This window comes from Lepidothrix coronata, unplaced genomic scaffold (genome assembly GCF_001604755.1).
Source record: "Lepidothrix coronata isolate B3197 unplaced genomic scaffold, Lepidothrix_coronata-1.0 Scaffold124, whole genome shotgun sequence".
NCBI classification, from domain to species: domain Eukaryota; kingdom Metazoa; phylum Chordata; class Aves; order Passeriformes; family Pipridae; genus Lepidothrix; species Lepidothrix coronata.
The window spans coordinates 2,049,757-2,073,228 of record NW_016690304.1 but is presented as its reverse complement, the minus strand read 5'-3'; the positions used below and the strand labels follow the sequence as shown (position 1 = coordinate 2,073,228).

The 23,472-nt window shown below is 49.8% G+C and overlaps 2 protein-coding genes across 13 annotated transcripts in view; both read left to right on the top strand.

The window, feature by feature from the left end:
* Positions 1 to 13,715, top strand: part of LOC108502762 (prosaposin) — a 25,731-nt gene extending 12,016 nt beyond the window's left edge. Inside the window, exons 2-16 of one of the 11 annotated variants that reach the window (XM_017826005.1) lie at positions 274 to 407; positions 1,393 to 1,467; positions 2,156 to 2,281; positions 2,541 to 2,735; positions 3,297 to 3,440; positions 3,994 to 4,050; positions 5,200 to 5,205; positions 6,833 to 6,946; positions 7,757 to 7,870; positions 8,056 to 8,242; positions 8,395 to 8,546; positions 8,705 to 8,746; positions 10,181 to 10,261; positions 10,766 to 10,873; positions 11,433 to 13,715. In XM_017826005.1, the coding sequence (XP_017681494.1) occupies positions 274 to 407; positions 1,393 to 1,467; positions 2,156 to 2,281; positions 2,541 to 2,735; positions 3,297 to 3,440; positions 3,994 to 4,050; positions 5,200 to 5,205; positions 6,833 to 6,946; positions 7,757 to 7,870; positions 8,056 to 8,242; positions 8,395 to 8,546; positions 8,705 to 8,746; positions 10,181 to 10,261; positions 10,766 to 10,873; positions 11,433 to 11,468 (1,571 nt within the window). In that variant the 3' untranslated portion in view covers positions 11,469 to 13,715. Of the gene's footprint in view, positions 1 to 273; positions 408 to 1,392; positions 1,468 to 2,155; positions 2,282 to 2,540; positions 2,736 to 3,296; positions 3,441 to 3,993; positions 4,051 to 5,196; positions 5,206 to 6,832; positions 6,947 to 7,756; positions 7,871 to 8,055; positions 8,243 to 8,394; positions 8,547 to 8,704; positions 8,747 to 10,180; positions 10,262 to 10,765; positions 10,934 to 11,432 lie in introns of those variants that run through there. The other 10 variants (XM_017826007.1, XM_017826004.1, XM_017826008.1 and 7 more) reach the window with 10 other exon arrangements.
* Positions 13,716 to 14,407: 692 nt separating this feature from the next.
* On the top strand, positions 14,408 to 22,521 carry LOC108502763 (prosaposin-like). Of its 2 annotated transcripts, XM_017826016.1 has the most exons (15): positions 14,408 to 14,506; positions 18,165 to 18,289; positions 18,585 to 18,659; positions 18,747 to 18,872; positions 19,077 to 19,271; positions 19,752 to 19,895; positions 20,159 to 20,215; positions 20,423 to 20,431; positions 20,548 to 20,655; positions 20,854 to 20,940; positions 21,049 to 21,232; positions 21,316 to 21,485; positions 21,564 to 21,644; positions 21,790 to 21,897; positions 21,977 to 22,521. In XM_017826016.1, exons 1-15 carry the CDS (start codon positions 14,446 to 14,448, stop codon positions 22,010 to 22,012), a joined length of 1,566 nt encoding a protein of 521 aa, XP_017681505.1. In that variant the 5' UTR covers positions 14,408 to 14,445; the 3' UTR covers positions 22,013 to 22,521. The 2 variants fall into 2 exon arrangements, with proteins under 2 accessions (XP_017681505.1, XP_017681506.1); XM_017826017.1 differs by lacking the exon at positions 19,077 to 19,271.
* The last annotated feature ends 951 nt before the right edge of the window (positions 22,522 to 23,472 follow it).

The following is a 23,472-nucleotide window of genomic DNA, read 5'->3' as shown; positions in this document are numbered from 1 at the left end:
AAAAAAAAAAAAAAATCCACTGCGCAGGCTCGAAGGGTTAATGACCTTTCCCAAATCTTCGCTCACGAAGACTGGCCATTATTATTATTATATATGTGTAAATCTGTGTTTGGGGCTCGTGTTTCAGCTCAAATTGCTGGATTGAAATGTGCTTAAAAAAACGTTAATAAACCGAAGTGATGTACTGGAGAGGAGGCGGTTACACTGCGCAGCGTTAACCTGCTTGCTTCGGAGCAGAAATCATCGAAGGATGGTTGTTTTTCTCTCTGGCAGCTGTGGCCAGCCCTGTGCTGTGGCAGAAGGAGTGCGTGAAGGGGCCGGAGGTGTGGTGCCAGAGCATCCGCAAGGCGTCGCAGTGCGGGGCGGTGAAGCACTGCCAGCAGAACGTCTGGAACAAGCCTGCTGTAGTGAGTACCCACTGCTCACACCTCTTCCCCCGCCACCTGCAGCTGAGGTGGCTGGTTCCCATGTGCTGAGGAAGGTTTCCCAAGTCTCTGATTGGATTTAAGTGTTACATCTGGCTCTGCTTTGATGGCTGTGCCTTAATTTAGGTGCTAGATAAAGGTTGCTTTTCTCTGCTCTGCCTTGCACAACTTGTCTGCTGACTTCTCCCGTGACCTGTTGCACAATCAGGGAGCAATGTATGGAATGGAGCTAGTGGATTTCACTCGTTCCTCTTTATTGCTGGCCCCTAATTCATGGAGTCCACTTGAGCAATGAGTTATTACGAAAACAGCTGTGTGCTTCTGTAGGTCTTTCTCAAAAGTTCATGTTCCAGCATATGCTAAATTATGAAAGCCATGACAAATAGTGGTAGAAATGTTATGTTTAGTGCAGCCTTTCGAGTTGCATTTGCACTAAAGGTGAGGGCTGCTTTACTAGGTGTAGCTGTAGTTTGGGGTATTGTTTCACAACTTTCTAGGGGGGCCAAAGGCATTTTACTTACAGAGGCATTCAGTCCACACTGGCTGTGTCTCTGCTGAGATATTTCAGTTTAGGGGAAATTATGGGAAGGGAAGAATCTCAGAGCACAACTAAAATGAGGGAAGTTGCCTGGAATGTTCTTAGGTTCTAGCAAGTGTGAACTCTCTGAAGAGTAAGGTAAAAGGTTCAGGAGAAGGCTTGTTGGGACAGTACGCTTCGAGGGACTGGGACTAGTTGAAAGGAATAGGTGGTAGCATGCCAGCTTCTTCATGCCTTGTTGATTTAGTGAAGAAACTGGAGCTGGACATGCTTGAGATAGTCTCACTCTTTGTTTGAAACACCTCTTCCCACCTCAGCCTCAGCCAGTATTTCTTCCTTAATTTCCATTCTTGGTGTTTGTGTTATTTACACCCTGCCCTTACAGGCACTTAAGTCTTTCTCAGAGTAACTGTCTGCTTCTCTCTCCAGAGCAGTATCCCCTGTGACTTGTGTAAGGAACTTGTGACGGTGGCTGGCAAGGTTTTGAAGGATAATGGCACTGAGGTAAGCAGAGCTCCCTTTCTCCTCACCCCAAAACACACTTTGATTTCGTGGACCTAACGAGATCTCGTGATGAGGGGGTGGAACAGTTGGCTGTGTTGTTTTCCGAACATAAGCAGCAGATGTTGAAAGGGACTAGAGTACATGGGAAAAGGCTTTTAAACAGCCTCTACTGGTTTAGAAATTAGCAAATTCTAGAGCCTCTCATGCTTTAACACATCCCTGATTGACTGTAGGTGCTTAATAAAATTGTTCTTGTGCCAATGGGCCATCAGCCTTAAAAGGTGGGATACTGCAGACTCTAGAAGTGGACGATTACACCAACTGGTCTTTGTTTGGTTTTGAGGGCACTTACTCCTTTTTTCTTTTATGAATCTGTGAGTACTTTGTATAAACAAGTCACTGTCCCCCTAGTCCATAGTTTCACTTCCTCCTCTTTAAATGTAAATGTTCTACTCTGGCAAGGCCTTGCAAGCAGTATTGCATGTTCTCACTTTGGCAGGGTCTCATCAAAGGTCAGGACTGGGGAAAATAGACTTACAGTGTAAAACCTCAGTCTAGTTGTGCTTTCCACTGCCTGGACCTATCTGAGTCCAAGGAGCTTGTTTTAGGCTTTGTATTGTGCATTTTGGCAATGGAAAGAGCATTTGAGAGAGGGATAATCTATCCATGCCTACCTCATCTTTCACAGGAGGAGATCCGCTCTTACTTGGAAAAGACATGCGAGTTTCTTCCTGACCAAGGCCTGGTGTCTGAGTGCAAAGAAATTGTGGATTCCTACCTGCCAGTTATCATGGATATGATCAAAGAAGAGCTAGTAAGTAGAAAATTTTCAAGCACTGGATTTAAAAGTCATGCTCCTATGATGCCCAAGTTTCTCTTCTGCATGAGATTGTGCATATGATCCTTCAATCCAGTGTGGATCACTGTTGTTGCAGTGAGTAGTGTGAGTTTGAAGCCTGCTTCCTTGCTATGAAACATCTTCCTCGTCTGTCACGTTTCAGCTGAATGACTCTAAACTTCGTACAAAAGCAACGTGAGTTTGGAGCTTTATGAGTGTATCTTGTCCCCCCTAGGATAAACCTGAGGTTGTGTGCAGTGCCCTTGCCCTGTGCCAGTCCCTTCAGAAGCACCTTGCAACCATGAAGCTTCAGAAACAGCTCCAGACCAACAAGATTCCAGAGCTGGATTTCTCTGAACTGGCATCCCCGTTCATGGCTAACGTGCCTCTTCTCCTCTACCCTCAGGACAAACCCAAGCAGAAGCCTAAGGTAAGGGTGCAGGGCTGTTCCAGTGTGGACCCTGTGTGTAATCTTGGATTAAGTTCTACAGCTGTGCCCTTCGGGGGAAGCATTTGTCTCTCTGAATGTAGAGGTTGATTGGAAAAGAACAAATAGTTGACAAAGGGGAGTAGATGGGCCAATGAGCTTGGGAGCAGAGGCTGAGTGTTGGTAGCAAGGCAGAGTGTGGGAGTTAAACAGTGAGTGGGTGCAGAACAAGCTGCTGTGGGTGAAGCTGCTAAGATCTATGACAGATTTGGAAACCTTCCCGCTGTGGTCTGTAACAAAACCAAGAGATTCTGAAGATTGGGTATCTTAACTGTTATCTCGGTTTTGAAGCCAAGTATGTACCTAATCTCCATCTAGTGGCTGGTGCACATACCAGCAGTACCTTGTCTCTGTATTAGCTCAGGCTTTAAAGTATTCTACAGATTATTTGCTAAGGTTTGTAAATAGCTCAGAATAGCTTGTAAAACTCGATAGTAACAGAAGCTTCTAAAACATGTTATGAGAACTTACGTCAACTTCGGTTTCCTTTCCTTCTTTGTCCAGGCGAGTGGGGATGTGTGCCAGGATTGCATTCAGCTGGTCACTGATGTTCAGGAAGCTGTGAAGACAAACTCATCTTTTGTGAAGTCTTTGGTTGCTCATGCCAAGGAGGAGTGTGACCGTTTGGGACCCGGAATGTCCGATATGGTGAGCTGTCCTTTTTCGTTGGAAGAAAACTGTTCCTGAATGCAAACACAAAATAGTTTGTTCAGGGCCTTAATCCACTCTATTGTATTCTCTATTTAATAACACAAAGGGGATTGTGTTCCATGTAGGGTACATGGTATAATAGTTACACAGTATAACAGTAACACTGAAATTGTAAACTTGATGGTCAGGAAAGGTGAGGGGGGTGTATGGGACTGGGGAGGAGGAGAAAGACACTCCAGATTGCTTCTAGCCCCTAAGGGCCTTTTTCACCAAAATGATCTGGCAGGGTAATGTGGTCATATCAGTACGGGGAGGACTTTTTTGCCCTGAGTGGAAGAGAAAAGGACTCCTCAGATAAGCAATTATTTGTGAAGTGGTTGTGTAACCTGAAATGCTGTCTTGTATTTGGGACAAGCTCTGAAAGACAGCAGAATAGTTATTAAGTAGAGCAGGTAAATTAATGCCTTGAGATGTATTAGAAAATTCTAGATGAACTCTACAGCACAAGTGGTTTGATAGTCACAAGACTTTCTTTTCCCCCTTCCTGCAGTGCAAGACCTATATCTCTGAATATTCTGACTTGGCTATCCAGATGATGATGCACATGGTAAGATCAGCAGAATATAGTATTTGCTCTCAGTTAATTTTTCTGATTTGTGTAGCTAACTTCTTTGGAAACAGGGATCATGTACTGCAGTAAAGCTCTGGGGGAGAGCCCTGTAAGTCTGGGTGTTGATGCTTTGAACTTGGCATTTAATTGGATACTGATTTCAGTTTCAGAATGCTTTCTTTAGCACTTCCTTTCGATTCACAAGGAATTCACTTCTGTGGTGCAAAAGGCGCTCAAATCATTTGAAATGCGGAAGATACATTACTCGTGTTCCTTTATACTCTTTTTATCTCAGTCCTGTACTTACACCACTTCCCCCCTCCCCACCAATATTAGAGTATATTAGAGTTGTCTGTCACAGTGTTGCAAAATTAGTTCAAGTGTTGCTTCTTCCTGAAGCAGGACTAAACATCCTTCTCCTGGAGCTGCTATCTGGAGGCCCCTGCTCTCTGGGCTCTTGATAGGACCCATGGAAAGGGAGTAGTACTGCACCAGCTCTGGTCTTCTGTAGCAACATACATTTCCCTCTGACTACCTCCATAGCACCTCTTTGTATGTGCTATGATCTCACAACCTTAAAAACAAACAAACAAAAAAGCCTTTCCTAGGGGATGCAGTCCCTAGATGCCACAAGTAACATAACAAACTATAGGAGAATTTCTGAGTAGAATATGTGGCCGACTTGAACCTGAATTTGGCAACACAGTGGCCTTTTTTTGTTTCCACTTGCTAAAGGCTACTTAGAAGCTCATCCTATTTCTTAAGCATTTGTTGGGGGGGAAGTCAATCTTTGTTCTAGCAACACTTGGTTTCTCATTTTGAGCATTACAATGCAGTGTGTTGTTAGTACCTGCAATTGGATTATGACCACACCTTGCATCCATCTGAGTGTTGTCCAGACTCTTTGGAGGTAGTCTTTTGCCCAGGATGCCTTAATAACTGCAAATGAGTAATGCTGGTCAGCACTGTGCAATTAAATGTGAGTTATCAGTGCTAAGGATCTTTGGGGTGGGGACTGTGTCATATGCCATTATCTTCATGGAAAGAATATATGCAGTTCCAAGTGCTTGACGTGTTTTCTCTCTTAACTGTTATCTTTAATTTCTCCTTTCTTCCTCTGTCTCCAATCTCCCCTGTCAACAGAAGGATCAGGTATGTGAGCACCTTGCCTGTGATGATAGCCTGCTTGTAGTTCACCTTTTGCTGTTAAAGGGCTTGTAGTTCACTTCTTGCTCTGTTAGCTGTGTACATGGTGTGACTGTACTCAGTGTTGACAGATACAAGGGATGTTTATGTCATTAAAACAGAGAAAGACTCTAGGCCTCTTCCAGTGCATCAGTCCTACTCCCAGCTCCAGATACCAGCTTGTGCTACGAAGATTTCAGCTTGATTACGCTTTGGCCAGTAGAGCAGGAAATGTGATCCCTCTCCTAGAAGAAGGACAGATGCGGACAAAGCAATGCCCGTGGCTCCTGTCAGCTGCTGGCTTAAAGTCTGGGCTCAAAGGGGGTTGAGCGAAGCTGTCCTGGGGTCTCTTCTTGGTTAACCTTTAAATCTAGGACAACGCTATAGATGTTTAAAGTACATGAACTGAAAAGATGTGGGAGGCCCTTAGTCTCCTGCTTCCTAGAGCGATTTGGGCTTTTAATTCACCCAGACCTGTGAGACCTTGTGTCTGTCATCTCTCAGTGAGAGAACGTGTGTATGTGGGTGTTGCTGTAACATTAATACCTAGAATTGCTTCTTATAATGCATGAACAAAGGGCTTGACTTAAAGGTGCTGCCTGGAGCAGTCTGAAGCAGCACAGTGTCTTTGAGATGCTGCTTTTGCCTGTGCATGAGGTTGTGGCATGTGATGTATTAACTCTGGCATAAGCCTCTTCTGTAGGAAGCTTGTGACAGGGTGGGATACGGTCTTCTAATTACCTGTAGGACCAAGGGTCTCTTTTTTTAGCTTAAGTAGACTTCAGGTGGGGAAATTGAAGTTTTGTGTCTTGCTCTGTACAGCTTTTGTCACTTTGGGTATCATGTGGCCTCCTTAGTGCAGTTTGCCTCATGTCCAGCATTTATTTTTGCATTTAGTAGTGTATGCTTCCAAAACCTTTGAGAAATACTTGGAAAGCCTTTTTAAAGACTTTGTTTCTGTTTGCTGTTCTCTTACTGCGAAAAGAACACTGGAAATACAGTTATTGCAGTAAAAATGGTTAGGCTAAGGTTTTTAACAAGCTTAACTTTTGTTTCTTGTAGGCTGTGTTCAGTAATGCGAGAAACTGTTTCTGTTTGCAGAACGTGATGTTAATGGCAGCTTTAAAGAAGGTAGTTTGTGGATGAGGAAAGAAGTCCTTTTTTCTAGGCATTTCTTTCAGCTTTTGGGTGAACTCTGAAGTCAGGATAATTGGCCTCTTTGTGATTACTTAAAGCTGGGGAGCAGCTTTGTGGATGCAGGTCTGAAGTGACGCTGGTGGCCTGTTTTGGTGTTGGTAGCTCTTAAGTCAACTCCTTTTGAAGGGCTTGCATAGTGTGGCTGATGGTAAATGGGGTTTTTAAGTGGGGTTTTTAACCTCTTCCTCTTTAAAAGGAACTACTAAATTTCACCTGGTAGCTGTCCTGCCTGTAACCGTATCAAATGCTTTGGCAATACTTGGAGTAGAAGTAGTTGTGAAACTTCTGGTTGTGTTGGAGCCTTTTAAAACTTTGTTCTCTGTTCCTGCTCACAGGCTCTGTAGAAAGGGCAGAGCCTTCTAAACTTTAAAAAAATCGCTTATGCATCTTTTTCCAGCAACCAAAGGACATTTGTGCCATGGTTGGGTTCTGCGCTTCTGTGAAGTCTGTCCCCCTTCAGCCTCTGGTGCCAGCTCAAGTGGTTCATGAGGTGAAAATGGAAACTGTGGAGGTAAAATTGACTTTTTGTACTTATCAGCTTTGCTTTCCTTTTTGCTTTAGTGTAACAAACTGACAGAAAAATATCAGCTTTTATGCACAGAATAATCCAAGTCTCTCTGCATATAAATTCCTGGCCTCCTCTTGTTTCTGATGGTGATTTGTGAAGTAGGAGAACCGTTTTATTTGTTAGAACAGCAGAGCCTACACTGAACCAAAGCTACAAGGTAATGCTTCAGGATTGAAATGGGAACTCTTGTTCCAGCGGTTCTGAATGACACCTCAAATGTGAATTGCTCAATTTGAGTTTTGCTTTATGTTTGAAGTTATGCTTCGATCCCTTTTAATAATGGGGCAGCACTCTGCTTGTGCAGGTGAGAGATCAGAGTCAGAATGCTGAAGTTCTGAGTTTGAAGAAGTGCCTTGGCTTCTCCAAAGGTTTCCTTTGCAATCAGGAGGGTGCTCTCAATTCTAGGAAATTTTGTCCTCAGTTAATGTGTTTTAAAAACCACTGTATATTTCCATTGACTTCTGTCTCTGTAGAATTGCTTTTTTCTTTGTGTCTACTAAATTCAACTCCCCTCCTTAATACAACCTGGGGATTGTAGTTTTAATTAGTCATATAAAGTGCCTGTTCATTCAGAAGGGCTTTTTACTGAGACCTTTGATGTTGGGGTTGAGTTCTGTGTGACCTTTTGAGTACAGCTCTAGGTAAAGGCGTGTGCTGCACGTGAATGCTATTAAACTGATCTTTTAGGAATTGTCCCTGTCAAGTGTGGTCCAGTGCTGATTTATTGTTTGTGTGTTTCTTCTGTGTACTCAGAAGGCCTCGGTTCAAGAGAAGGCCTCAGTTCAAGAGAAGACTTTTTCCTTGTGTGAAATATGTGAGACCATGGTGAAAGAAGTGACTGGCCTCTTGGAGAGCAACAAGACAGAGGTGTGTAAGTGGTGGGCATGGTACCTCTTCCTAGGCTTTGGCTGAAAGGGGGCTGTGTTGGAGGGGGAAGGGAAGTTAATTTTATTGCCTGTCTTCATGACAGCAAAACTTCTGGGTGGGACAGAAAAGACATGCTTATGAAATTTCTGTCCCTCATTTGCCACTCGCCCTCCTTTGTGCTTCAGGAGGAGATTGTGCATGAAATGGAAGTGGTCTGCCGCCTGTTCCCAGGAAGTGTCAAAGACCAGTGCAAGGACTTCATAGAGGTCTATGGCCAGGCTGTCATTGACATGCTCTTGGAGGCAACGAATCCCGAAGCTGTGTGTGTTATGCTGAAATGCTGTGCAGCCAACAAGCTTCCACAGCAGCCAGGTGGGTAGTGAGGAGTCTGGTGTTCAAAAGGAGGCGGTTCACCCGGGATGAGATCTCTTTTGAGGACGCTTTGCTGATGGCTGCCTCCTTCTGCTTGGAGGAGAACTACCTAAGTGCTGATGTTTGGTTTGTGTTTTTATTTTCCTTCTCAGTTGTAGTGAAACCTGCAGGTGGCTTCTGTGATATCTGCAAGATGGTGGTGGCTTATGCAGACAAAGAGCTAGAGAAGAATGCCACGACAGCTGAAATCGAAGCTTTACTGGAAAAAGTTTGTCACTTCCTGCCAGAGTCTGTCAGTGATCAGGTAAGGAGTTTGGGCAGGAGGCTGACTAAAAAGCAGTGGTCTTGTTGAGGGTTGGGAACTGTCTTTGTTGATTTGTTGTGTTTACATGGGTCCTACAGTGACAGTTATGCTTAACCTCATTTGTTTCACCTGATATTTTGTCTACATGCTAATTTTAGGTCCATCTCTCAAGTGTCTCTACTTCTGCTGTAAATGACCAGGTACTCATAATAGAGGTCTCTGTGTTTGGCCAAATGCCTTGTCCATGGCTGGAGACAAACTGTCCTCAGGTGCAGCTGGGACTGGGTTCTGTCCAGCAACCTGATCCTTCCCAGGTTTTTCCCCTTTGTTAGCACAACAGCTTCTAATGTGCAGCAGAACAAAAAAAGAGGGAACAGCCTTGATCTGAGCTAGTGGAATGACTTCACAGGCCTTGCTGTGTGGCAGCCTGCCTTCCAATCAGGACAAGGCAGATGGAGGTGAACAGAAGGGTGAAACATGGAGTCTTGGAACACTTTGGGTTGGAAGGGACCTTAAAAACTGTCTAGTTCTAACCTCCTCCCGTGGGCAGGGGCATCTTGCAGAGCATTTGGGAAAACTAGAGAGCAGTATCTCTTGTTGGTTTTTACAATAGTCTTCTCAGCTAGAAGCTGGGAGAAGTTTGGGGTGCAGAGGGTTTTCTCACTTCCCATCCTTGGCAGTTGGCAGTCCTTTGAATAGATGGAGGCTTTTAAAGACCTGAATTGATTGGCTGGATTGTTGTACTAATTTGCAGTCAGGAAAGGTTTGCCTAGAAATCCTCTGAGAACAGTGGGTGGGAACAGCTGACGGTTTTATTTTTCCCTCAACACTGATCCTGTTCAGGGGATTAATGGAGTAATTGGAAGTAGGCTGGCTTAATTCCATTGAGACACCTGTGGGACCACCACTATCAAGATTTACCTGGAAATCTTATTAGGTGGCTGCTGAGTGCCAGCAAGTGGCAACTGCTTGTAAGTTTACCAGCAATAGAATATACAGACTTAAAGCAGAGCTGTGGAACAGCTCTTCCTGCTGCGAGGCTGTTTAATAGCTGTGTTTGATTTATTAATGGTGCCGTTAGTCTCTGCTGAGAGCAGCATCTTCCTGAGCTCTGGAGACGGCCTCTCCACTAGAGGGAGAGAGACTGTTCCTGATGAGAAGTGCTCCTGCTGCTGCCTGATCTGAAAGGAATAGGAAGTCCTTGGGTAAAAGTGCTTGGGAGTTGTTGCTGCTTTGCTGCTGTCCTGCTCAGGATGTTTGTCTCCAGCTGGTTCCCTGTGCTTTCCTCTTGGGACAGCGGTGATCTCCACGATCAGAGACGAAGCTTTGCAGTCAAAGCTTCTCCTGCTTGGTTCTTTTCCCAAACTCTGTCCTGTTTGGTTCTCTTCCTTTTGACCTTTCCTTTCTCTCCTGATAACCTGTCTGCAGACAGCTGCGGGCAGGTATGAGCTGGTAGAAACCTGTGTGGTAAGTGCCATGCTGAGTCCTTTTCCATCTGCAGAGCTCAGGCCTCTGCTTTATCCCTTTGGAGTGTGCTGTTGAGGTGTTTGGGGTAGCCTGCCTGCTGAGACCACATATTCCTCTTCTTTCAGAGGCTCTAACAGGAGACTCTCTCAACCTGTGCTTTGTTACAGTGCGTTCAGTTTGTGGAACAGTATGAACCTGTGGTTGTGCAACTCCTGGCAGAGGTGATGGATCCCACTTTTGTTTGCACTGTGAGTATTGCCTTTGATTTGGTTGAGTGCAGGCTCTAATACAGTCCTGTGTGCCTTCCAGTGCCCAGCACATGGAAACTCTGCTGGAATAAGAATCAGCACACTGAATGCTTGGAGCAAATGTGGTTGTGCAAGGCCTGGGGCTCAATGGACAGCTGAGTGCCAGCCCAGTGCAGGGAATGACAAAAGGAAAGATCTGCCACTGCTGAGCTTCAGTGACAGGGTGTGGTGTGCCCTGAATGTGGTGGGAGGTTAAGTGGCACTTCTTGAGAAAAGTCCCTCTCTGTTTTTCGAAACTTGATATGAAAAAGGAGTTGTGGTAACTTAATTCTTCCCTGTGTCAGATCCCAGCTTCATTGCTGCTCATTCAGCTGCTGCTGTGACCTCTGTGAGAGCTCCTGCAGCCACCTCAGGGGAGCTTCCACGCTCAGGTGTAAGGATGGCCTTGAGATCTCAGGGTGCAATTAGGCAAGTGCTGACTCTCTCTTGCTGTTCTTTTCACAGAAACTCGGAGTCTGTGAATCAGCTAAACAGCCTCTCCTGGGGGACAATGCGTGTGTCTGGGGTCCAGGTTACTGGTGTAAGAACATGGACACTGCTGCTCAGTGCAATGTACGTAAAGCAGGGCTCTGCCTCGAGCTTCCTATTGATCTTTGATAGCTCCTTAATGGCCACTTTCAGGTTCTACCACACTTGGAAGTGGGTATATTCCAGTTTAAAAAAGCAGTAGGGTGCTGGCTTGATTAGAGGGTCTTTCATAGGCTTTAGCTTTCTCAAAGCTGACTTTCCTCTACATTTTGTTCCTATCCCCACCTGCCTGCTGGTATTTCAGAATTTATAGTAAAGTACAGTGTCAGCTTTATACGTAGTCAGTGGTCCTGCAGCAAACAGACCATGTCTCATGATCTCTCATCAAGCTCTAAAAATTGGCTTCCAGCATTACTTTCTCTGCCAGGCTTTAGTGGCTAGGGGTCATCAGCCTTCTTTCCTGAAGCTTCTGGGTGGGGACAAGGATATTATTTATTCTAGTCCGTTTCAAAATCACTTATTTTAAGAAAAGCAAATTTACTCCTGAGATCTTGGCTCAGAATCAGGTGTTGAATTGTGTAGATGCACGTTGGTTTGCAAACAGGCTCTTTTCCACTAACATCAACTCTTGCTTTCCCTTTAGGCTGTTGATCACTGCAAACGCCATGTGTGGAACTAGAAGAAGAATTTCCAGTTCTGAAAGTTTGCCATGGCTCTTAAAACATGTGGGCCGAGGTTGGCGGAGAGCTGTATCTCACCTGTCCCTCCTCTCTGCCTCGTTAACAATTTGACCTACAAGTTCCTTTATTGTAACTCTTCTGTAGCAGTGCTGCTGTTGAAGAATCAGATCTTCATCATTGACTTAACAAAGATATTTCTGATTGTACAGTTTAACTCGTTATGCTCCTAAAAATAGTCAGTGTGTTGTAGATTTCTTTTTTTTTTTTTAATTGGTAGGCTGAAGTGTTTTTTAGGTGCTGGGAAGAATGACAGAGAAGATGAAATGAGACAAGGCTCTTATCTTTTAATTTAAAAAAAGGACAAGGTAGCGACTAATCTTTCAAGTGTCTTTCTGTAGGGGAGCATTGGGAAGATTTTACATGCTTTGCATTTTTAACATCTGGCTGGAATGATAATTTTCTGTGTATGGGAACTCTTAAGGGATAATGTTGAATCCGGGAATCCCTTTGGCTGGAATTTTCAAAGCTCTACAGATGCAGAGGAGGGGGCTTTGTGTGCCCAGCCACCTTTCAAAGTCACTGGTAACCTAAAGAGGTGCATTTGAGTGATCACGCTTTTGCGTTGGAGCGACCACGCTTGTTGCTCATGGTGTTGTCATAGCTGAGGAAAACCCTCCCTCAACCTTTGATCACATCCTTTTGATTTCCCTGGGCTCCTGGGTCTAAGCATGGGTGTTCTGCTGCCAAGCCCTATTCAGTGGGATGTCAGTCTTTTGAAGCATGCAGATGTACTTAAGAAATGACTCCCTTTTTTTCGTATCCTAGTTGCTCAATTCTGCTTAGTCTTGCAGCTTCCCACGTGCAGCCAGGTTGGGTGCCTAGGAGTTGAGAGATGGAGGAGGAACAAGTCAGCAGGAGCTGTGCACATGTCAAAGGGAGTTCAGCATCGAGGGTGGAACGTGTGGAAAAATGGGGCTTATGGTAAACTGCCCATTTGTTCCTTGATCTGCTTTTTCTCTCATAGCATATTTTAGTAATCTAAAACTTCAGAGGTGCTGTGAGGCTTGGGGGCAGTTTCCCCTGCTGCCACCCGTTCTCACTGACCCCCCTTCTGAGGAAGTGCAGCAAGTAGAGATGGCAAATGGTAGGAACACTGCAGCAGGTATTGGAAGCTCTGCTGGCACACCTCACAGCCTGCCTTTCACGCCTCTCTAAAATTACACTGAAATGCCTGAAATCCCCAAAAAAGCCCTTCAAGGCAGGCTGCTTCCCTGGGAACATGTCAGGCCCTTGGGAGTGAGAATCTTGTATTGCTTGAGACGGACCTTGGATTTGGTGTGTAATTCTGATCAAGTTAATCCCCAAAACACTGGATCAAAACCCCCAAAACAGAGGCACCAAAGTAGCTCTGAGGAGACCTTTGGGAAGGAGCAGCTGGGCAGATGTGGAGCTTTGAAAATTCCAGTCCTGTTCAGAAAGATGCTGCTAACTCCTGCTGTTTCTGTGGTGTCTGGGATGAGCAGGAGCTCCAGTAACAAAGTTGTAGCAGCAAGCAGACTGTTTTTTCATTGGAAAACCACTGGAGTGCAGGTTTTTAGTTACTCTGTACATACTAAATGCCTGGGCACTGCTGACAGATGGCAACAGAGGTTCGTCTCTTCTGTTTGCTGAATGCTTCAAAAGAAAAGAAAATGTTTCAAAAGAAAATAAAAATTAAAATTTCCCCTAAAGATATAAAATACCTGCAGCTTTCTTTCTTGGCAGGCTTGTGCAGTGTTCTGGTGGTGTATCCCAGTTGGGATAGATACAGCAGATAGGGAATGGGCTCTTCCTTTGGCATCGCTGCCCTGGAGGGATGGGTTGTGTTACACCCCGGTGTGGTAGGATGGTATTTGGTGTTTTAAAAGGGACAGTGTTCTCTTAACGTGGATCTAATGGAGGGGAGGTGGGGCTGCATTGGCAGCTGGACAGGCTCGGAAGGTTTTATTTTTCTGGGTTTTTTTAGCAGTGGAGGATCCATGCTGGCGAGCTGCGGGGCGAGGTGAGCTGGGGAAATCCTGTGCTGCCACTGGGAGTCCCTGTAGTTTTCTCCCTTCCTGTGGACTGTGGCACCTGACCCGCTTAAGTCGTGCTGGGGGAATGTGCAGTTGCTTTCTGAAAAAACAAAACACATTGTCTTGATTTTATTTTTTTTTTTTTTTTGCACAAAAGCTTCCCTAATGAACAATAAAAACTTCTGTAAACTGCTAAGACTGTGTGCTTCAATTCCTTGTGTGCTGGTTGCCAAAGGATCTTGTTTAGCTTCCCCTTGACTGCAGAGCCAAGGGAGAAGGCACATCGCAAGGTGTCAGTGGGAATCTGGGACTGAATGGGTTCAGGTTCCCATTAAGATGCCGTTGCCTTGCAGGCTGCGTGTCCTATCAAGCCTCTCTGTTCTGCTGAGCGTGGTGGGAGGTGGAAGAGGCTTGCCTGGGATTGCTGCTGCTCTTCCCTGGACAAACACAACGCCTGGTGTGAGGAAACAGCCCCGTGTCGCAATCCCTGCCTTGCGCAGGATGAGGAACTCGCTTGATACCGGCCTTCCCTGCTGACTTGCACTTACTGGGGCTTCCCTTTTGTCCTCCTCCCTTGCTTTGTTAGAAATAAAATAAAATAAAATAAATGCCTTTTAAATACAGGGAACGTGGTGCTGTCCCGTGGCTCCAGGATGGTTTTCCCTGTCCGTGCCCACCCCCTGCAGCCCAGGCTAGTGTTGAGCAGCAGGTTCTGGGCTCTTGACCTCCCGGGAATACCTCTGGTCCCTCCCTCTCTTTGCAGCCTGGTGATGATTTTATAATCAAGGTGTAAGGCAAGGGGTGTGGTAATTGCCCTGCGTAGGTGTGGATTCTCACTGCTTCTCCCAACCCCTCCAAGATTCCTCAGTCTGGGAGCAGCATAGGAGAGGAACCAGCCACTGAAGACTATCTTAGGAACGGCATGGAGAGCAAATGGAGTGGCTGGGTGCTGATCGTTTCTGTGTGCCTGGGCTCCTACCAAGGTAAGGCCAGGCCTGGAGGTAGGTCTCGGAGAGCCCAGAAATCCCCTCTGAATTCCAAAACTATTCCTAGCTGTAGTGTCTAAGCTGCATAATGTGCTTTCTTGTTCCTCTGTGGTGGTGGAATTGGGCAGAGGAGAGCTGGGGAAGGTGACATCATGGGCTGCTCTACCCACCTGGATGTGAGTGTTGGAAAGTTTGCCCTTAAAGCTGATCTCAGTGCAAAAAGGGGCTCGTTCCCTCCCTTCTCCAGGATTCAGGTGGAGCTGTTGTTTTTGTTGGGAAGGAGGGAAGCCAAGTGCTGGGGTGTTTCAGCAGCTGAGGGAGAGAGGGGCTGTTCTCTCTGCTGCCCTTGGTCTTGGGGCCTGGCTACCAACGTGTGAGCTGGGGGAACCACTTGGTTGTCACAAGAGTGACCACAGTACCCCCTGAAGCTGCCTGTTTTTTGAGGAGCCTTTTACAAGGAGTGGGAGGCAGGAACCTGCCTCTGCTCTGGCTTGCCCAGCTCCGGGAAGGGTGATGGGTTACATGCTGCAGCCCCACTCACCTTTGGAGATCTCTCATTGCTGGGACTGGGGTATCTGTGTGTGAATCCTCCTGCAGGCAAGCCTATGCTGCTGTCCCTTAGCCATCCCCCAGCCCCATCCCCAGGAAACGAGCTAGGAGAAACCTGTTTCTAACCTCAGGTCCTTGCCTGAGGGCAAATCACTTATTCCAGGGAAAATTTCTCAGAGGAAGCTGTGTAGCCCTGCTGTCGTAGGCAAAACCCCCACCTTTCAGAGGGAAGAACCCCTCCTGCACCCTGATTACTCACCGGACTCCTCCAACGTGACTTGCCCAGGCCTTGTGGTGGAGGAGCTGTGACTGCGCACGCGTGACCCGCAGGGCTGAGGGGGATGTGTCCAGGTGTTCAGCCAGCAACAGGCAGAGCAGGAAAGTTCGCCTGCGCTTGGCACATCCATGCTTAGGGTGACACCTGCCCTGGAACCCAGTCGTGGCTTGGCTGCATGGCACAGTGGTGCTGTAGGACCAGAGGCCTCTGCAGGCCTTGGAGAAGGGTTTTGGAGCTGGGAAGAGTGTATTTATGGTTTTTGCAGTAACAAGGGTGTGCACCAGGCCAGGAACTGGGGCATCAGGGCCCACGCTGCCACCCCCGGGGTTTACGTCACAACCGGCTCACCAGGCTCTGCCGGCTCGGCCGGCACGTTCTGAGGCTCCATGTAATGCTGGCTTAGCCTTGCTGGATCTGCAGCTTGGTGCTGGATCCCCCTGAGAAAAGCCCACCTCATCCCAGGGGCCTGGCAGCCAGGAATAGGGCAGTCATGACTGACCTGGGACCACCACAGGGGCATAAGAGCATCCCTGCCTCACTCCCCTGCCCAAAATGGCACTGTCTACTGTCCTTCCTGGCTACCCATCAGCATGAGGTGGGTCCAGCATGGCTTTGAAATGTGGAGAGCTCACGAGGCACAAGCTGCCCTGGTTGCTTGCCCTGTGGCAGTCATGTCCACCTGGGGAAGCTCCCCCTGCTCTCAGCAGTTGGTAGCTGTGATTAGTCTTAATTATTTTTCTGGCTCAGCACTTATTGCCTGAGCAGGGTGAGGAGTAAGTGTTGAGCTGAGGGTCACCGTGAGGCAGAAAAGTGCAGGACCAAGCCACTGGTGTCTTTTAGACTGCTCAAATCCCCCCATGCCTCTGCTGGGGTTTGGACTCCAACGTGGGACTGGGAGAGATGCCTTGGGTTAGGTGGAGCCAGCTCAGAAAAAAAGCTGTGGGGTTGTTGCCTCCCCTCTCCTTGGTTTTGGTGCTGCCCCTTAATGCTTCCGCTGACTTGCCATTCCTGTTTACCCTGATCAAGAGCAAGGGTTAAAAAAATAAATACATCCCTCTCAGCTGATGGGGCGAGGGCAGCATCACACTGCTGGGGAGGTGTGTGGGCAGTGTGGGAATTTGGGGGGACTCACCCTGCCCCGGGGCCCATGCCTGCCCCAGTGCTGCCTCAGCCTGATGGGCCTGGACCACCCCCCCGGCACCTGCCGAGCTGTGCCAGCGCTTTTGGGAGCAGGTGGGATGGAGGGGGCTTGGGAGTCCTCTCCCCACCTCCTCCATCTCCAGCAACTTTCCACAGAATTACAGAATATGCTGAGCTGGAAGGGACCCACAGGGATCATCGAGTCCAACCCTCAGCCTTGCACAGGACCATCCCCATGAGTCACACCATGTCCCTGAGAACATTGTCCAAACACTCCTTGAGCTCTGCCAGCCTTGGTGCTGTGACCACTGCCCTGGGGAGCCTGTTCAGTGCCCAACCGCCCTCTGGGGGAAGAACCTTTTCCTAATATCCAACCTAAACCTCCCCTGACACATCTTCAGGCCATTCCCTGGGGTCCTGTCTCCACAGAGCAGAGATCAGTGCCTGCCCTTCCCCTTCCCCTCATGAGGAAGTTGTAACTGCAACGAGGTCTCCCCTCAGTCTCCTCCAGGCTGAAGAGGCCAAGTGCCCTCATATGGCTTCCCCTCAAGGCCCTTTTTCATCCCTGTGGCCTCCTTTGGCTTAAACGGGGGGCCTCCTCTCTAATGGCTTAAATATCTTTCTTATATTGTGTTTCCCAAAAATGCACACAGTACTCAAGGTGAGGTTTCCAGGGTGGCCCAGGGCATCTCACGCTGCTCTCTTGTGGATGAGCTGAAGGCGTTGCCAGAATCCACCACGCAGGAAAAGCAACTTCTTGGGGAGAAACCTGTTAAGGGCAGGGTGGGTTGGAGAAGCAGTTTCTGCCTTTGGCTTTATTCCTGCTGTGCAAAATCACATGGCCAGGGCTGGGGCAGGAAAGCTGGATGCAAATGCTCAGAGAGTGTGGAGTTGTGCTTTGTTTAGCGGGGTCGTTGCAAGAGGGTCTGCAGCAGGGTCTGTCTGTCCCTCTGCTCATGTGCTGCTCCCCACACAGCCCCGGCTTCCCGGCGCAGCCAGGCAGCGAAGGGCTTGGCTTCTGCCGGCTCCTCCCCAGCCACATCCCGGGTGGGCATAGTTCCCGGTGGGAACAAGCACTCACCCCATCAGAAATGAGTCCTGACACACCAGGGTGACAATTAAGCGGCCGGTGTTGCGCCATTGCCCCGCGCTGCCGGGGCGGCTCGGGAGGGCGATGCCGCCGCTGCCCTGCCGGGGATTTGCCGTCAGGAGAAAATGCTGTCGTCGGGAGGAAATAAAAACAACAAAACCCCACCAAAAGTGGGGTTGCGCAATCACTGCCGGGAGCTGTGGCGTGGCTATCCAGCTGCCGTGCGGGGCTGAGCGCTGGCGCCCCGGGTTTGCTCAATTTTCAAGGTTTTATTGCCGCTTTTATAAGCAGCCGCCTCCGCAGCCTGTCAAAGGGTGCCGTGAGGCTGAGGATGAGCCCCAAATTCCCTTTGCTTGTGACGCTGTGGCATCCCATCGGAAAAGCTAGCAGCAGACAGTGGCCTGGCAAAGCCGACCTTTGTTGGGCTTAAAAAATCATTTATAAACCAAACAACCGCACCACCGTTTTGGGAGCTGAGGGGGAATTACAGCGGGAGGGTGAGGAGCATAATTCTCAGCTCACTGAGATGCAGATGGGGAGGTTGGTTTGGTGTTTCAGGGTTCCTTGTGGGCTGACAGTCTCCTCTCCCCCACCCCCAGCCGGGGCCAGCCCCCTCCACGAGTGTGGCGAGCGGCCGGAGGACTGGTGCCGCGACGTGACCACGGCGGCCAAGTGTGGGGCCCTGGAGCTCTGCCAGCTCACCGCCTGGGACCAGGCCCTGGGGGTAACCGTGCTGGGAGCAGGGGAGCTGGGTGGGTGGGGGAGAAGTGCCCCAAAACATGGAGCTGGGGGGAGAATCCCAGCTGCCCGTCCCAGTACTGGGCACCCAGAGAAGCATCTGATGCCCTCAGACAGCAACGCGTCTGCGGAATGAGCGGCAAAAAAATCAGTGGGTGTCCCAGGATGTTCCCAAGTGTCCCTTGGTGGGGTGTTTTTTGGGGTGGAGGCTTGGGATCCTGGGAGCAAGTGGTGGGTCTGGGTGCTGTGACAGCATCCTGACATGTCCTCTCTCTCAGCAGAAGGGGATCCCATGTCACCTGTGCCAGGTGGCCGTCTCCGTGGTGGGCAAGATCTTGCAGGACAACCGCACTGAGGTGGGTCACGGCCGGGAAGGGGGTGGAGGGCTCTTGTTCTTCCCCCCCACCACCACTGAGGCCCTGATCTCTCCGTTTGTCATGCAGGAAAAGCTGAGGCTCTTCTTGGATAAAAGATGCCAGTACCTGCCCTTCCAGGACTGGTCTGTCAAGTGCAAGAGGATGGTGGACACCGGCATCCTCATCCTTGCCCAGCTGGGCAAGCAAGTGCTGGTAACTGGCAGGGGACACCCCTGGGTTTGTGTTTCTCAGTGGTTTGGGATGTCTTGGGGGCTTGCAGAGCAAAGGAGGCTCTTGGAGCCTGGGACAAACCCTCTGAAGGACATGATGGGGATGGAAATGACCCAGGGATGGAGCAGGGGGAGCAGGGTGATGGGGCAGATGCAACCTCAAGCCCCCACCCCTCTGCTCCCCCAGTCGGACCCGAAGGTGGTGTGTGGGACCATCAGGCTGTGCCAGCCCCGGGAGAGACCCACGGGGGCCTTGAAGTTTCAGAAGCCACCACCGGCTCCCACAGGGCCCACTCAGGATTTCGCTGACCTGGTCGCCCCCTTCATGGCCAACGTGCCCCTCCTGCTCTATCCCCAGGACCTGCCTCGTGGGGAGGCCCAGGTACCATGGCACAGGAAGAATGCTGCTGATCATGGAATTATGGAATGGTTTGGGTTGGAAGGGACCTTACAGATCATCTCATTCCAACCCCCTGCCATGGGCAGGGACACCTTCCACTAGACCGGGTTGCTCCAAGCCCCATCCAACCTGGCCTTGAACATTTCCAGGGATGGGACAGCCACAGTTTCCCTGGACAACCTGTGCCACTGTCTTGATGCTGCTCAAGGGTGAGAATCCCCTAAGCATCACCTAATTAACAACGATAAAAAAAATTAAAACTATCACACATCTGAAATGATTTCTGATTGGAGTCTCACCAATCTAGAGGATGTTGCAGAATACAGGGGGAACCAGAGAGATGCTGGCCAAAGATGTGCCTCAAATTGCAACCAGCATTTAAATCCCAGCCCTGAAAATGCAGGCATTGGGGAGGGGTTGGTTTTATTTCAGAAGGTACTGATGTGTCCCTATATCTTGCAGGACATGGAAGAAGTGTGTGGTGACTGCCTGCAGCTGGTGGCAGCCGTGCAGCTGGAGCTGGGGACCAACATTGCCTTCACCCGGACACTGGTGACCCATGCTGAGCGGGTGTGTGAGGGCCTGAGCCCTGCTCTGGCACAGCAGGTAAGGGAATCCCACAACGGCTTGGGTTGGAAGTCACCTTAAAGGCCACCCAGTTCCACCACCCTGCTGTGGGCAGGGACACCTGCCACTTAGACCAGTTTGCTCAGGGTCTCATCCAACCTGGCCTTGAACACTCCAGGGGTGGGCCCCCTTCTCCTCCTCTTCCTCCTCGATGTCACTGCAGGATGGGAGCATCTTTTCCAGATGCCTGCCCAGGTGGGGCGTCCTCTCTCAGGCACTGATGCCGTGTCTCCCTCTCACAGTGCAAGCACTACCTGGCCGAGTACGTGGACACGACCACGCAGCTCCTGCGGTACCTGGTAAGAGGGTGAGCGGCTCTCCGGGGTGCCAGGGGTGAGTGGGTGCCGATTGAGGGGTGGGGGGGCTCATCAGCAAATGCTCCCTTTTTTAAGTTAAACTCCCACAAACTTTAAAATATTTCACCCCCCTTCTCTCTGGCTTGCAACCACCGTAATTCTTCTTTATTTTCATTTTTTCTTGCCATTTTATGGCCCGTCCACTGGCAGCAGGCTGAGGTAAGTGAGACCCATGCCCTAACGGGCTGAAATCTCCCTCCACCGGGAAGTGGAGGGTGCAGGCTCACCCTCCTGGGGGGCAATGCCCACCTGATTTGGGATGTCTCCCTCCCCAGGACCCGATGGAGCTGTGTGGCCAACTGGGACTCTGTGCCTCCACCTCGGCACTGCCCCTCCACACGCTGCTCACGGAGAAGGTGACGCAGGTTCTGAGCATACTGGGGGTAAGTGGGGTGCTCCAACTCTGCCACGCTCCTTGAAATCTAAACACTGTGAAGGGGGAACCTTATTTTGCATTTTATTTCCTCAAGCATCTCCATTTTTCCAAGGCTGGGAATGTCTTACATGGGGGTTGATGGCTGAATAAGATGAGGGTGGCTCTGAGGGGGCTTGGCATGCATCCCACCACCTTGTCTCAACAGGACAGGGTGGGGAACACTCCACTGTGTGAGGTGTGCCAGTTCACTGTGAGGACAGCTGAGAGCCTCCTGGAGAACAACATGACGGAGGTGAGTCCCACCGCTGCGCTCTGAGGGCAGGAGGGCTGAGACAAGGGCGGGGGGGGGCTAAAGGGCAGTGAGGAGTGGGCGTTTCCCTCTTCTGCCTTGTTCCGGCAGGAGCAACTGGTGAATGACATTGAAAAGGTGTGCTACATGCTGCCCCACGGCGTCATCGGGCAGTGCAAGGACTTCGTCAACTCCTATGGCAAAGCCGTGGTGATCATGCTGCTGGAGGCCACCGACCCAGCCGCCGTGTGCACCATGCTGCACTGCTGCCCCCGTGGCGGGGACACCCTCCTGGGTGAGCTAGGGGACCTGGCTGGCACCCAGACCCCACTCCAACCCCGGGGAGCAAGGTGGGTGCTGATGCTCCGTGTCCTCCAGGGGCTGCCCCGCTGGAGCAACTGGCGGTGAGCGCGAGCGCCTTCTGCAACGTCTGCCAGATTGTCATCACCTACTTTGACAACGAGCTGCTGAAGAACGAGACGCTGGAGGAGCTGGGCAACGTGCTGGAGAAGGGCTGTGAGATGCTGCCCATGCCCCTCACCAGCAAGGTGAGCTGAGGGGGGCACACCCTGCCTGGCAGGGACTGCCTGACACCCCCCCGGGCTCACCCCCTCTCTCCTCCCCAGTGTGAAGCGCTCATACTGCAGTACGAGCCCGCGGCCGTGCGGCTCTTCGTGCAGATGATGGACCCCACCTTCGTCTGCACTGTAAGTGTCCTCATCCCTGGGGTAGCATAGACCAAGATGGGCACCTTTTGTCCAAGCCTCGGGGTATGGGAGAGGGGCAGGGGGGTCAAAGGGTGCTCATGGAGGTTTTTTCTTCTCCCTCTCACCCTTTTCCTTCACAATGCAGAAAATCCGAGCGTGCGACTCACGCAAGGAGGATCTCCTGGGCTCGGACCCCTGTGCCTGGGGCCCACACTACTGGTGCAAGAACATGGCCACGGCAGTCGAGTGCAATGTAAGTGTCAGTCGTGTCCCCACTCTGCTGGCCGGGGGTCCCTGCATCCCACCTCCCTCCCTCCCCATCTCTCCCACAGGCCGTCACACACTGCCGGCGTCACATATGGAACTAGGAGCCATCTCCCCAGCTGGCTGGACTCCCTCTGCCGTTTGGTTCAGGATCCTGGCTCTCCTCCTCTGGGACGTGCCTGCACCCATGGAGGGCAATGGCAGGAGGGCTGTGGGGAACCCCAGCTGCCTCTGCCACTTCCTTTTCCACCCCTGGGGCTTGGATTTCCAAATCAGGTTAAGGGACTCGTTAGTATTTTCAGGATTGGGGATTCATCCTTGACGTCTCTCAGGGTTTAAAAATCCCCATCCCCAGTCCTATCCCCATCCCCACCTCTATCCCCAGCCCCATCCCACCCTGAACCAGATCCTGCAATGTGGAGCCGTTCCTGTGGGCTGCACTGGGTTCTGCTGCCCAAACGCAGGCCCCTCGCTCCAGGCCAGCAGCAGCCTCATGCCACAGATCTGGGGATACTTAATATATAAACATATTGTATATATCATATATACTAAGTATCTCCTGAATATGAAATGAGTGAATTTGGGTGCAAAGATTTACTTCCACGCACCCATTCCCGTGGGGGGTTCTGTGCTGGCCCAGCTGTGGTGGTGAGGGGCAGCGGGGTGCTGGCTCGTCCCTCCCCACCGTAGTGGGGGCACGCCTGCAGTGCCTGGTCCTGAGCATGCACGGGAGCATCTCATCACAAATAAACTCTTCCCGTGAGCCTGGCTGGTTGTCTCCTTCCTCTCTGTGCTGGGGGTGTGGGTAAACCCAGAGGACATTTAATGCTTCCCCTAAAATCCAGGGCACAGAAACACCCAGCACAGCATCTCGTGAAGATGATGAATTGAAGGGGTGAATTAAGGGTAAGCGGGTTTTCTCTTCGAAAGGGGATTTGGGTGTGATAGATCTGAGGAGGAAGGACGACACACAGGTTACCCAAAGCCATAGACAGTGTATTTCTGAGTCCCGTAACAGACCGTGCCCGAAACTCTCCACAAGGTTACGACTGGAAACAAACCCCCGAACGAACAAACCCAAATGCAAGAGAGAAGGGGAAAGAAAAGGGCAACAAAAGACACGCACGAGCACTCCACATCCAGAAGCCCCAGTTATTGTCAGTCTCTCTCTTTTTTGACATCGCAACAAGTTTTGGTAAAGCCAGCAAAATGGAGAAATGTCTTCGGTTTGTTGGTTTGTTTTTTTTTTTTCTATTTTTTTGGGTCTTTCCTTCCCAGAAAGGTGATGCTAATGCCAAAAAGGACTTGGCCTCTCCCCACACCGCCCCGGCTCTCCCCACGCCCGTGGTCGAGATGTAACAGCTGCTGGTCCCCAGCCTGGGCCCAGGGATGCTGCGGCAGCACATCACCCCCATCCTCACTGCACCTTCCCCCCCGTCCGTCTGAACTCATCGGATTCATTTAGCTTTTCTTTTCCTTTTTTTTTTTTAAAAAAAAAAAAACCCTTTTTTTTTCCTTTCTTTTAATAAGAAAAATAAAAAAAAAAAAATTTAATGCTTTCATG